Source organism: Cydia strobilella, chromosome 7, assembly GCF_947568885.1.
Source record: "Cydia strobilella chromosome 7, ilCydStro3.1, whole genome shotgun sequence".
NCBI lineage: Eukaryota > Metazoa > Arthropoda > Insecta > Lepidoptera > Tortricidae > Cydia > Cydia strobilella.
The window spans coordinates 10,538,318-10,551,892 of NC_086047.1; the positions used below are offsets into that span (position 1 = coordinate 10,538,318).

A 13,575-nucleotide genomic window follows, 5' to 3' on the forward strand; every position below is an offset into this window, starting at 1 on the left:
GCGTCAGTTGACGTCTTTAGCGGTGAAAAGGTTAATATAACCGTATAATAACGGTAATAACGAAGTTGAAATATCTTTACTAAGCGCTACCCCGTTTTCTAGCAATACGAGTACCTACCTAATATAGACACAGTGTTGGTCAACTTGTAAAAATGTCCAGAAAACTAACCTTTCTAACGCCAGCCAAGACATCCAACAGGCCCGTGGCCTCGTGCTGCGACGTGGCCAACACCGCGAGGATCTCGCCGGACTTCACCTCGAAGCTGAGCCCCGACACCAGCAGCGCAGATTTGTTTTCCGGCGCAGTTATTTCTAAACTATTAACCTGAAAGTAGAAATAAGTATTTACATACGTGTGTTGCAAACGCTGTGTGATGATGCACGTACCTACAAAAAGGCAATTTCCAATTCTTGGTGTTGTACAAAACCCGCTTTCGCTGTTTTTACCCGACTGCGACGCAAAGGAGGGTAATGTGAATTATAAATTTAATTAATAATTCCTATATACGTCCCACTGCTGGGCACAGGCCTCCTCTCATGCGCGAGAGGGCTTGCTGCATGGATATTAGCTGCTCTTTAGAAATTATAAGGTTGTATCATGAATAAATATTCTCTTCCTGCGATTTCTAGTATACTCGTAGGACACCATTCAGCAACTTATTAAACTGTCTTTAATTTATTAATCACGACCCGCCCGGCTTCGCACGGGTAGTTCAACTAATCTACACAAAACCTTTACAAATTATACATATAACCCTTCCTCTTGAATCACTCTATCTATTTAAAAAAACCGCATCAAAATCCATTGCGTAGTTTTAAAGATCTAAGCATACATAGGGACAGACAGGACGGACAGACAGCGGAAAGCGACTTCGTTTTATACTATATGTACTGATTAGTCGATAGGCACTTCTGCCTATTCACGTTCTCGTAGGTATTCGCTCAAATATATATATTTATTCATTTAAACTTTATTGCACATAAAATTATAGGTACAATTACAAGTACAGGCGGACTTAATGCCATAAGGCACTCGCAGAGTTCCCAAAACAATTTACAATTAAGGCTATTAATACTCACATAATAGTTAGGGTAAATGTAAGCGGAATGCGTGTATCCATCTAAGTGGTCCCCGGGCCGTAGGGTGGACTGTTTCCTGGACTGGGCCAAAGACATATGACTGCCGGCTTTCGACATTCGACCTCCAAGGTGGGATGCCGCCATCAGGTAACTGTGAAACAAATTAAGGTTAGACTAGATGTAATAAATTCAATGTGGTTATCAAGCAAAATTTTTTATCTATGTATGTTTTAGTAGTATAGCACCAGGGTACGGACTTGTCTGTAATGCTAAGGGAAGAAACGTGAAATAAACTTCTTGAGGTTAATTTATACATCACTTCAGTCCTTTCACCGCTGCAATTAATTCTACTCAGCTGCAGTTATAGGCTACTATACAATTACTTAATACCTTTAAGTAATTAATCTTGGTTATTTATTTAATAATACAGCGCAAAATATGTCTAAAAAACAGCACGTGTGAAGTGTTGAATCCAACAGCAATGGGCCAAATCTAATTTTGAGCGCTAACTCGACCGGCTGCCATTGTCAAAATACCGCGATGCCCCCGCAGCCATTGTTAAAACAATAGGTAACTACAATAAACAGGTACCCAAGATGACAAGCGATGCAAAACGACATTGAAATCTTTAAAACGTGACTGATATTGCAGTATTTTTAAGTTTTTATTGGCTTAATACGCTAAAAACTAATTACGTTTCAAATTTGGAGCTTGTGGGTCTGCTAGAAGTACCTTAGAATTATGATGATCGTGAGTGAGTGTGTCAGTGACATAACTAAGGAACTTTGACATGACATAATTCTTAAACTACATGTTCAAATTACATGTTTTTGAGAATATATGTAAATCGTGTTATGCTCTATACGTCACTGAAAATTCAGGGTTCTAGCTTTAGCTATAACAAAATTACAGAACGTTGAAAATGGCCTAAGTGGCTTCGAGAAAAGGATGGTACGGCCGTGCCGCTTTGTTTTGCTCTACTTGGCGGGGGCACTACCGTGCCCCCAGATACAATTTACATGGTTAATTTTCGTAACACAAATGAATCAATTAAATTAAGACTAATCACAGCTTTTTAATGACGTACAATAGCCTAGCTAGGTTAGGGCGCCGAGATTCAAATTTAAACTTACAAGTGCGCCGCGGACTAAAAATTATTGGGAACCCCTGCTCTAGAGAGAATAACTATCTATCCCTAATCAATGAGTTTACCTCTGATGGTCATTGTCAGGCACGAAGTCAGCTACACTGTTCCTCCGGTGGCTGTAAGAGGGGCGGTGTGGTCGGGCCTCTATGCCCAGAAGGTTGGCTTCGCTCACGGACTTATGCCTGGAGTTGGTCCAATGGGGCTCATTTCTGAGGCCTGCCTGCTGCATGGCTACTAGTGGTACGCCGGGGCCGCCCTGAGGCTGGAAATATATATCAAAAATAACATTACAAATAACGCTCAGAACTCAGCTAAATTACTAAAAATGTAACTCATACAATATGAGAAAGGTGAAGGTTTCCGCAATATCCGGTCCGATATCGAATATCGGATACGCCTATACAAATAAGCAAAAGTAAAAAAGTGCCTTTTTATATTTTTTTGGTAAGTAAATTTCACATTTAATTATTGTTTGTTGTTCTAAGAAAATGCGTTAATGCAAAAATAAAAGGACTTGATGCCTTAAGGAGTTATCGGATCGGACAATGTGAAAACGCTCTTAGGTTTGGCAGCTTTGATGTCGTACAGTCGCCATCAGATATATCGGAGCGGCCAAGGTGCTGAAAAATCTCTGAACACGCACTCTAACGCCTTGACAATAGAGGCATGTTCAGATATTTGTGAGCACCTTGGCCGCTCCGATATATCTGATGGTGACTGTACAGCAAAATTAATGAACCGCTAAATAATTTATAGTTAGCTTACTTGGTAGGATGTGTGTAAGTGTTGCATTCTAAAATCAGGATCCGAACGGTATTTGCGGCTATATTTGTAGTTTGTAGAGGTTTCATTGTCGGAACTGTCGTAGCCTGATGATGTCTCGCGTATTCCTCTGCTTTGCCTTTGGATCCTGTTAAAAATACAAATGTCATTAAAATGTGAATTCTAGAAATAGGACACGTGGGTAGGTATACAATAGATCTTTTATCCAAAATGCATAACCGTTCCTGTGTCGTCATCAGAAGAACTATTATATAATCTGTGTCATCAGTAGAACAGGCACCTGAACTCCAAGTACAGATAACCTATGGATTTCCTTATTGGATAACCTTAATTTTCGATTGTCGAAAAGGGACCTACCTAAAATTATTGGTATTACCTGGGTACCGGTTTCATTCCACTGCCAATCGAGGTCTTGGGTTTCGGGGTCCCAGAGCGCTGTGAGCCGTTGTGGTTCGGCGGAAACACTCGTGGCAGCCCGAATTTGAGATACGTGTACATGTTCGAACCAAGCGCTGATCTGCGGAACAGAATAATAAGGTTTTTGTGTGAAACGAGAAATTTTGTGCGGCGTGCGGACGTGCTGGAGATCTGACCCTAGCTTATAAAACGAAGAAACCAAACGAAGCAAGCATTCGTCAGTGTGTTTGTCTATTTAATATTATCATAGAGTAACTTATACTAGAGCGGTACTGTCATAGTAAATTTTGTAACCACAGTAAATTCACTGCCATCTATCGACACACTTTAAAACTAAAAATGAAGATTTATAAAAATACGATAAAATGTATTTAGAGTTTTGAATGATTCACGGTTAGTTTCACTAGACTTATACCACCCGTGAACATGATGCATGTAACTGCGTCGAAATATCGGGAGCTCACAAATAATACAAAAGGTAATCACAGTCTATATCCCGGTCAATATAAGTCTAGTAAAATGTATTTAAATATGGATAAATGATTTTTTTTATTTGCATTAATTATTTTTATGATTTTGACCCATGTTCTTTCACTGATATGCGTTAAAATTGTTAAATAACAAACGAAACCGTCAACGCCATCTATACGACAATAGGCCAAAGCTAGTAGCGCCCTCTGATCGAGAATCAAATTTTCTTGATTTTCGAGGCACGTTTTTTCCTTAGACTGTATCCATCTATTACGGAGTTATATCTATCTTTGATATTATTAATACGAATACGTAGGACACGTAGGTAGTAGAAAAGATCTTGGTCTTACTTGGGTCCATATCTGGGATGCGATAGGATGGACTGGACAGTGGTATCTCTCAGCTGGAAGTTACCATAAGGCAAAGGGCTCTTGTCGGTGCTTCCCAGCGCGCTGTCCGTAAAATCAGAGTTCAGATTTTGCCTGCGAAAAACAGCATTTGAATGAGTTACATAGATATTGGAAAAGGCATACGATAGAGTCCCCCGTAAGGTTCTGTGGTGGTCTATGAGAGAGAAAGGAATGCCAGAGAAGTATGTGAGGCTTGTTCAGGCGATGTATGATAGAGCCAGTACTCACGTCAGGTCTGAAGCTGGAGTAACCGACAAGTTCAATGTGGCGGTAGGTTTACACCAGGGATCGGCTTTAAGTCCATATTTGTTCCTCCTGGTTATGGATGCTCTGACATCGAACATACAGGAGGAGGCACCCTGGTGTATGCTGTTTGCCGATGACATTGTTCTTGTCGGAGATAATGCACTTGAGGTCCAGAGCAGGCTGGTAAAATGGCAAGAAAAGCTGGAAAGTGTGGGACTGAAAATAAGCAGAACCAAAACGGAGCACATGTTCTGCGATTTCGGTGGTCTATCCAGTTTTTCCCATATTGCCTTAGATGGTGTATCCCTACCAGTCTGCCCCGACTTCCGGTACCTTGGGTCATTGATCCAGGGCGACGGACGCATAGACCGTGACGTGAAAAATAGAATAAATGCGGGATGGATGAAATGGCGACAGGTCTCTGGAACAACTTGCGATCCACGAATGCCTCTTAAACTTAAGGGGAAAATTTACAGGACGATCGTGAGACCTGTTGTAATGTATGGATCAGAATGCTGGGCGATGAAAGTGACGGATGAAAGAAGAGTGCACGCAGCGGAAATGAGAATGTTGAGATGGATGTGTGGAGTGACGAGAAAGGATCGGATTAAAAATGAGTATATTAGGGGAAGTTTGAAAGTAGCACCAGTAACGGAGAAGATAAGAAGTAGTAGGTTAGCGTGGTATGGGCATGTGATGAGGAGGGATGAATGCCATATAGGCAAAAGAATGTTAGGGATGAATGTTGATGGACGGAGAGCGTATGGTAGACCCAAAAAGCGATGGATGGATTGTGTGAAAGAGGATATGAGAAAGAAAGGAGTGAGTGCTGAGGTGACGAAAGATAGAGGAGAATGGAAGAGAAAAACATGTTGTGCCGACCCCACATAACGTGGGATAAGGGTAGGAAGAAGAGACATAGATATTTTTGCAAGCTATTAGAATGTTTTAGGATGTGGTAAAGATCCTAGGGTTTAATACAGTAACGTAATCGACACAGCACAATTCAAGATAAACAATCATTAACCTAACCTAACCTAGACTCACCATCAAGAACGTCGATTAGTTAGCCAGATTATTATTATTATATCGTATGGCTTTATTCCTGATAAAGATTTACAATTTTAGTCATACAAAAAAGAAAGAAATATAAAGACACACGACATGATTATAATTTTATATCTAAATTGAGTAGCCAGTCCCTTGCTTCCGGTGTGAGTGCTAACAGGTCCTGTATGCCTCCGGCAAATCGCCTCATGGGACATTTTTCTACAATGTGAGTGATTGTTTGAATAGGCTCCCCACAGTCACAGGCTGCTGTCGGTGAAATTCCCCATCTGTGAAGGTTGTGATTACAGCGTCCTACTCCCGTTCGGATACGGTTCAGAGTGACCCAGATCTTCCGTTGGTCTTTAAACCCAGTCGGCAGTTTAGTGGGGTCTGTGTTGGAGTCACCATTTCGTTCATGCCACTGCTTTCTCCACTCCGCGGAGACATTAAATGGCTGGCTTGGTAGCTGGTAGTCGGACCAGATAGGTTTGCGAGATGGAAGGCGCGCCCGAGGAAGGTGGTCCAGCGTCTCTCTTATCGGTAGTGCCTGTGTGGATGCTTTATCCCATTCTCGTGCAGCAGCCTGAGTTCTTCTGATGTCCGGAGGAGCAATGTCCGATAACACGGGGAGCCAGCTGGTGGGGGTAGGCAGCAAGCTGCCAGATATCGTTCGCATCACTCGGTTCAGCTGAACGTCTACCTTACTGGTATGAGCGCTTTTGTACCACACTGGTGCACAGTATTCCGCCGGGGAATATACAAGGGCCATAGAAGATGTTCGCAGCACGTCAGTTCGAGCACCCCACGAAGTCCCGGCCAGCTTATTTATGAGGTTCACCCGTGTCTTTACATTCTGGCTTAGGTTTTCCATATGCGCCTTGTATGTAAGTGACCGATCCAACGTGATCCCTAGATATTTCGGGTTAGGATTTTGGCGGATTTTTTGACCGCACAAAGTAACATCCACCTCTCTGTTTACCAGGCTGTTTGTTAGATGGAAAGCGGTAACCTCTGTTTTTGAAGGATTCGGGTGGAGTCCCCATTTGGTGTAGTACTGATGTAAGGTATCCAGGTCTCGCGCGAGCACGGCTTCGCCGGCCTCAAAACTCTTAGTCTGAATTGTGAGCGCAATGTCATCGGCGTACAGAAATTTGTGACTTTGAGTGGGGGGCATGTCACTGGTGTATATGTTAAACAGGAGCGGAGCCAGGACTGAACCTTGCGGAAGTCCGTTCTTCAGCATGCTGAAGTTAGCCAGATTAATACCAAGATAGCAATGTCATCCAAGGCTTTTGAGGTCAGAAATTTGAATCAGAAGAGCATTTTGCCACTATATATAATATTTAAAAAACCAGCCGGCCTTTATTTAGTACAAGGGACGATGGAATGTAGCAATTTCCCTTCGGTTGTAAGAGCAGATGGCAATCCTAGACAGGTTTCCAAAGCAGACCCCGAGCTCCTTTAAGATACCGGAAAACGCTAAGACGATGAGAATGAAGTGATGACGTCTACCTGTAGATGGACCACGCGTGCAGGTCCTCGGAGTGCATGCCGCGTGGGTCGTGGACGAGCGGGTTGGAGGGCACGGAGTAACGCCGCTCGCCGCCGAGCCCCAGCGCCGACTGCGACATCATGAGCCTTGGCTGAGATCCTGAAACCCCTAATACTACTTAGATTATAGTTTTAGATCTTATGATAAATATTTGTGATGTTGTGAAGCACAAGGGGCTATTTTGTACATGTGTTACGCAATTCGCATGTGGGTGACGATGACGGTTGAATAAGGATATTTTATAAGTGAATGTGTATGTCTTAACAACCTTAATGTTTTTTTGTCTTTATTTACGAGATATTAAAGGAGAAAGCGATTTATAGATATAATTACTTTTAGATGCTAGATATCGAGGGCATCGAGGCTAGGTCAAGAGTTAAATTAACCTAACTATGAGGAAAGTGGTGATTTATGATGAGTGAGCTATAATATCTTATGATACCTGCTCATAGTAAAAGTTAGCAAAATAGTTTAATTACCCGTGTCATCCCCGTAGAGTACTGCAGCAAACAGAACTCTTCAGATTACGCATGGCCAGTTTCGGTCATCTGTAACAAATAGACACGTCTATTAGAACCATATTAGTTAGAAGTTAGAAGTAGCATAATTCGAAGTAGGTAAGAGTTTTGAATGATTCACGGTTAGTTTCACTAGACTTATATTGACCGGGATATAGACCGTGATTACCTTTTGTATTGTTTATGAGCTCCCGTAAGTTTTCTTCTTACCATGAAGCTCCGCTTTCCATATATTTCAAACGATACAGTATTTATTTGGTTGAAAATCGAATAGGAGACTTAGGAGAGCGGATCCCGCAAAAGGAGATGATATGTAACGCATGTAGGAGAAACCGAAAAGTATTTTTTTATCTGTTTGTTACTTTTCCTCGGCTAAATAATTTGGCATGTACCTAAAACTTTTAGGTCTAAGGTGGACATGGGATACATTATGTGTAAATGGCAGCGAAAGGCATAGGGGGTAAAGCGCTGAATGTTACGTGGTCGGAGGTTTAGCGACCGGAGGTTAAATGGGTACGAGTATAGTTTAATTCACGAAAGCTGGCGCAGTTTTTCTATGAAAATGTTGACAGTTCAGTACAAATCTCGCGCCAGCTCTTATGAATGTACCTATACATCTAATAATAATAATGATAGGAAAGTATTGTCTGCCCCTACTGATTTCGAATGAGGTGACAAAGTATTCATTATTATACAAGTAAACATCTCATTCGTAAAACACTGCGGGTGATACAACTCTTGCAGGAAAGCCTGGACGAAAGGCCAATCTGGCACGTCCCATCGTTTAATTCCGAGGCATTGACCTGCCTATCAATGTCACCGACGACAGTGACCTTATCCACAGCTTATTAAATTAATAGATACCATCGACACATTGGTCACATCCTATAAAAAAGTTTGTCGGATCCGATGTCGAATTGTTGAGGTCGTAGTTGCGTCACCGGACGCCAACGCGACGATCGCCACGCCAATCGCTAGATCTCATTGTTGTGGTTACGCAAATCGCATGTGTGTCAGTAGCACTATGGGTTATGCCACGGTCTTCTGCGTTGTTGTAGGGACATAATTTGAAAACCAGTTTATTGACTTCATATAAACGTTTACGCTAATGGATAGCGGTTTTGTGCGTACGTACCTACACAACAAGATGATTTGTGTATTTATTATTAGATGACTTATTCATGCTTAAATCATACGAAGGACATTTGGCTTTACTTATTTCGTTGACAATGCCGAGAATGCCTTCGTTAAAACGCGTTGTCCTAATTCCTAATAGGTAATTGATAGGTTTGAAAAGTTAAGTCTGAATTTACAATCTTCCCGGTTACTTTTTCGTATGTATTAGACAGTACAATACAGTAGACAGTAGCTAATAAAATGTATATTATAAGAAAGAAAGTTATTGTATCGTATTAAAAATATCTATTACTTATAATGCTTTTTTGAATGGCCTATTATGATACTATTATTTCTAAAATGGATCCCAAGTCACGCACTTGACGCACTTAAATAACTGCTATTTGTTATTTAACTGTAGTCGCGTGCTCGTCTAAGTAACAATATTTGCATAAATAAGAAAACAAATGAATGTTACTTAATGTCACATTGTAAGAAAAGAAGACATACTGAGGGTACATAAGTAAGTACATTCATAATAAGAGGTCAACGACGTTTCTATTTTTACCCAACTGCCCTATAATGCCCTAGGTATAGTTCTGTGTTTTCGTGTTTTATCTCTAAAGCACGACATTAATTTGAATGTGTTTTTCTTAAGCACGCCCTAAAGTTATTCATCTTAATCGTAAGAGCTTAGTAACATAGCGTAGGTACTAATTAATATAATTTTCGCGCAGTTACGAAATTACATGTTATTTTCACTTAAAAATATCACAAATTCACAAAAAGATCGATTTGGGTTGATCGTTTGATTTGGGTTGTGACACAAAGATCACATCAGATAATAATTATGGAAGGGTCAAAAACGTTGGAGAAAACCGGCGTCTTTTCTGTGGACATAATGAAAGTTAAGGATTAGGAAACATTTTACTAAGGCATTAATTGGGTAGCTCCTAAGAAATAGAAGTCCATTTTATTTTATACTTACAGAACACAGACAGGACACAGGAGAGACGCATAACTTTAACAACTCATACTAAAAAGTTTTTGACCCAAGGAACTGCAAACTTATACATATTGAACTCCTAGCTGTCCGTCAATCAACGTCACGTGCAAATATATCACTATGAGAACCTCATAGATATCGGACATACTTCCGAGGGTGTGAAATCTAACCTCGGTAAACGTTGGAACGACACACGACCACAATAGCCTAGAAACGGCTCTATTTCCTTGTCATAACATTCTTGAACTAGACCTCCACATTATACCTACTTCCGTGGGACTCAGACGCATTGTGTTAAATTTCTTCACTTGTTGCAACTTCTGTGCCTAAAACCAACCTAATCACTTAAGTAATAAAGTCTGCACTGCATGGTTGTTGTAAAGAAAAGTTAGATTACCTATGTCTGATGCGTGTTATAAATTGCTGCGAAACTGTTAATCATTGTGAACACTTAGATCATATTTTGCTTATTCATGGGGATGTCTTGTTTTTTCGCGTAATAACGTGATGTATTTTTTTTTTCGATGTAAGTAAGTAATTGACATCAACATCAATTGCCGTTGCTTAATAAAAGCTAAATAAAACGATAGGTACTTACGCGTATTTTTTGAACGATGTTTCTCGCGTAGGAAATTAGGTACCGTAAAATGGGGTGAGTAGGAGCAATACTGACATTCAAACCTCGATAACATTTTATTTTTACATATGCAAACTGAATGGTATATACAATAAGTGTTCCGGACGTTTGTATTTAATTTTTTATTTTATTTTGGGTAGTTCCATTTCATAGCTTTGACGATAAACAGGAAAACCCACCTCACCCCGTAGTCCCTCGTAATTGGGGTGAGATGGGTTTTCATACAAACGTGATTTTGGAAGATGGTTGGATCGTTTTTTTTTATTATGAGTATTACTATAGCTCCATTTTAAATTGGAATACATTATTTTTGTAGCAGTAGCCTTAAAAACCCATCTCACCCCCCTTTCAATCCTTCTTTCCCCATTCATAACCCAACTCTCCCCGCGAACCCTACTCACCCCATTTTACGGTACGTGATGTGAGAAATGCTTCGACCATTCGATAGATGTAAGTTTTAGACATCAACTAAATTTGCCGCGAATTGCTTAAAAAAAAGCTAAATAAAACGATTCGTACAAAAATAACTAATTCATAACCATAATTATTTTACATTAGCCGAATTTGCAAGCGTTATATATATGCAAAAATAAAAAAGAAATAAAAATATTAAATCATTTTACGGTTTAGACTCACTTGTTTTAGTCACTCGCGCGACATGTTTCGGAGAGCCTAGGTCTCCTTTCTCAAGCACTAATAGTGCGAGCAGCGTTCACGACGACACGCACACACACACGGTCACGGTCGTCGTGAACGCTGCTCGCACTATTAGTGCTTGAGAAAGGAGACCTAGGCTCTCCGAAACATGTCGCGCGAGTGACTAAAACAAGTGAGTCTAAACCGTAAAATGATTTAATATTAGTATGTCTCACAACAGTTTAAATTCGAGAAATAAAAATCATTTATTTCGGACCACAGAACATGCATTTACTTACATTAAATAATACTTTATTTATGCTTCAAAATATGCTTTATTTAGAAACTATCATCAAACTCTAGCCAGTCTTGGGATGTCCAGTTGTCCACCATACTAGATCATAAATAAGCTAAACAACCAGTATTTCCAGTTCATCTACAGATGTCATCTGATTGGCATGTATTGCACATTACAATGCAAAATGTCTATACGGACCTAAAGTAGATACTTGTTTTTCCTGAGGCCACTTGCAGACCCTCACCCCATTCAGGTATTCATACTTGATCGACGCTTGTTTTACCGGTAACATTACCTGTCCTTAAAGTCAAGGTGTGTTGAAATTATGGTAATATTAATGGTACGTTATGTTTGAGTAGGGTTTAATTCGAAATCTTAGCATTTACGAGCTAATACTGGGATTCGAGAAAGTTGAGTAATTGCATATGTCAATACCTTTTAGACGCGGGCGTTAGGCGTGTAAGTTATCTTTTATGTTGGTTATCGCCGGCACAAGCCTTATAATAAGTAAAAGCAAAAATGTTATAACGTAGATACCTAAGTACGTAAAATACCTGTAGTTAAGAGGCCAGAGATTTAGGTACGCATTTTTCCTTTGGGTTTCAAAATCTAATTCTTGGTCGGACTTATAATGAGCATACACCGTGGGACTTAGTCAATCTGTGTAAGAATGTCCTATAATGTTTATTTATTTATTTATTATTATACACAGCGTCTCTTCATTCACATGTCTACGGACCCAACCTAATAAATCCTTAAGGGTTTAATATAATCGTAAATTAGTAAGCCATTGAAATCGAGCAGAGACGTCTTTGCCCAGTGCCCCTAGTGGAAACGAAAAAGGCTATTAGAAAATATCTGTATGAAAACGTCTGTTGCAAAGCAAACAAAATAATCAAAACTCTCTGTTTCGCGCGCATAGCTAGAAACGGTAAGAAATAAAACCATATCATGATCATGCCCCTAGGACTAGGCGCCCTTCGGAATATTAATTTATTTTCTTCACGAAATGATTCGACGAGTCGTGAAGCCTTGGTTACATAAGCCCCGTGGGCGCCTTTGTATGTAAATCACTAATAATTACACATTACACACACGAGTCTTAGTTCTCGCCGACTTTCATACGTCACCACACTGTCAGCACTGTCACCAGGGACCACCTAATGTGAAATTCTTTTAACGATCTTCTATCTTGGCCCAGCATAACAAGAAATGTGAAACATTGTGCCTGTAGGTTGCTGGTTGGCACTTGGCACCCCAAATTTTTTAATAAGATGACGGAAAAAATGGTTAGATTAGCGTTGTGCGAAATAATTACCAACCAAATGATACCAACAGGAATTCCCATGATAGATATATATCTATAATTGATTTTAGAGGCGCCAAATTGAGCCCCGTTAACGTTCTTCTCTTCACCATAATGTAGGTGTCTTAAGTATACTCATCTATCAACTCGCAACAATGTATAAAACAAAGTACTTATACGTTACATCAGATTACCTATCAGTTACATTACACCAAAGACAGTAACTTTGTACTTTGGTAAAGTCACTTACACCATAACTCAGTGGATTTGGTCGCTTTCTGCATTGATAAAAAAAATGGAGTTGGTTGTTTTCTGCATAACTACGGTCAATTAGGAAACTTAATGTACCATTTAGAAATGTAATATGATTACGCTTTAACCTCACTCAGCTAATCTTATCTCATAGGTGACTACGCGGTATACTGTTTGTTTGGAGGAATTTAATATTTAGATATTGTAGAACTATGACACATCAAATCTTTAACGTTTACTCGTCTCCGGTCAATATCTATATGCGCAGGCGTGCCTCGTTTTATGCAACGCGCGTCCTCCAAATTCCTCCTCTGAGCTTACACGCGTGCTTGACGAATTAGTACCTGCTTGTGCTTGGAAACCTTGTCTCGTGAAGTTTAGCTTGTCAAATCTGTATGTTATTGACTAGACTATTTCGTTGTTGAAATAGAAATTCGCAAAAAATCCTATCCTGACGCTCATAGATAATTTAATTTAATTAACTAAGTTAACGTGAAAGTTTATGATGATGAACGTGAATGAATGTCAATTAGTTTTTCACTTTAGATTTGACACAGATATCGGTTTATAAATTGAAATAACTTATAGGTAGGATAATTAATTTTGGAGTTTTGCCAGTTTACCATAAATTTAATTAAAGAATAAATCTT

The 13,575-nt window shown here is 39.8% G+C and overlaps 1 protein-coding gene across 1 annotated transcript in view; it reads right to left on the reverse strand.

Moving 5' to 3' along the window:
* Positions 1 to 13,575, reverse strand: part of LOC134743082 (ATP-binding cassette sub-family G member 8) — an 87,767-nt gene that overhangs the window by 15,644 nt on the left and 58,548 nt on the right. The window contains exons 3-10 of the mRNA XM_063676392.1: positions 7,636 to 7,704; positions 7,117 to 7,255; positions 4,249 to 4,380; positions 3,387 to 3,527; positions 2,993 to 3,137; positions 2,293 to 2,489; positions 1,081 to 1,231; positions 170 to 325 (exon numbers count right to left, since the gene is read on the reverse strand). Of these exons, the coding sequence (XP_063532462.1) occupies positions 170 to 325; positions 1,081 to 1,231; positions 2,293 to 2,489; positions 2,993 to 3,137; positions 3,387 to 3,527; positions 4,249 to 4,380; positions 7,117 to 7,238 (1,044 nt within the window). The 5' untranslated portion in view covers positions 7,239 to 7,255; positions 7,636 to 7,704. The remainder of the gene's footprint in view (positions 1 to 169; positions 326 to 1,080; positions 1,232 to 2,292; positions 2,490 to 2,992; positions 3,138 to 3,386; positions 3,528 to 4,248; positions 4,381 to 7,116; positions 7,256 to 7,635; positions 7,705 to 13,575) is intronic.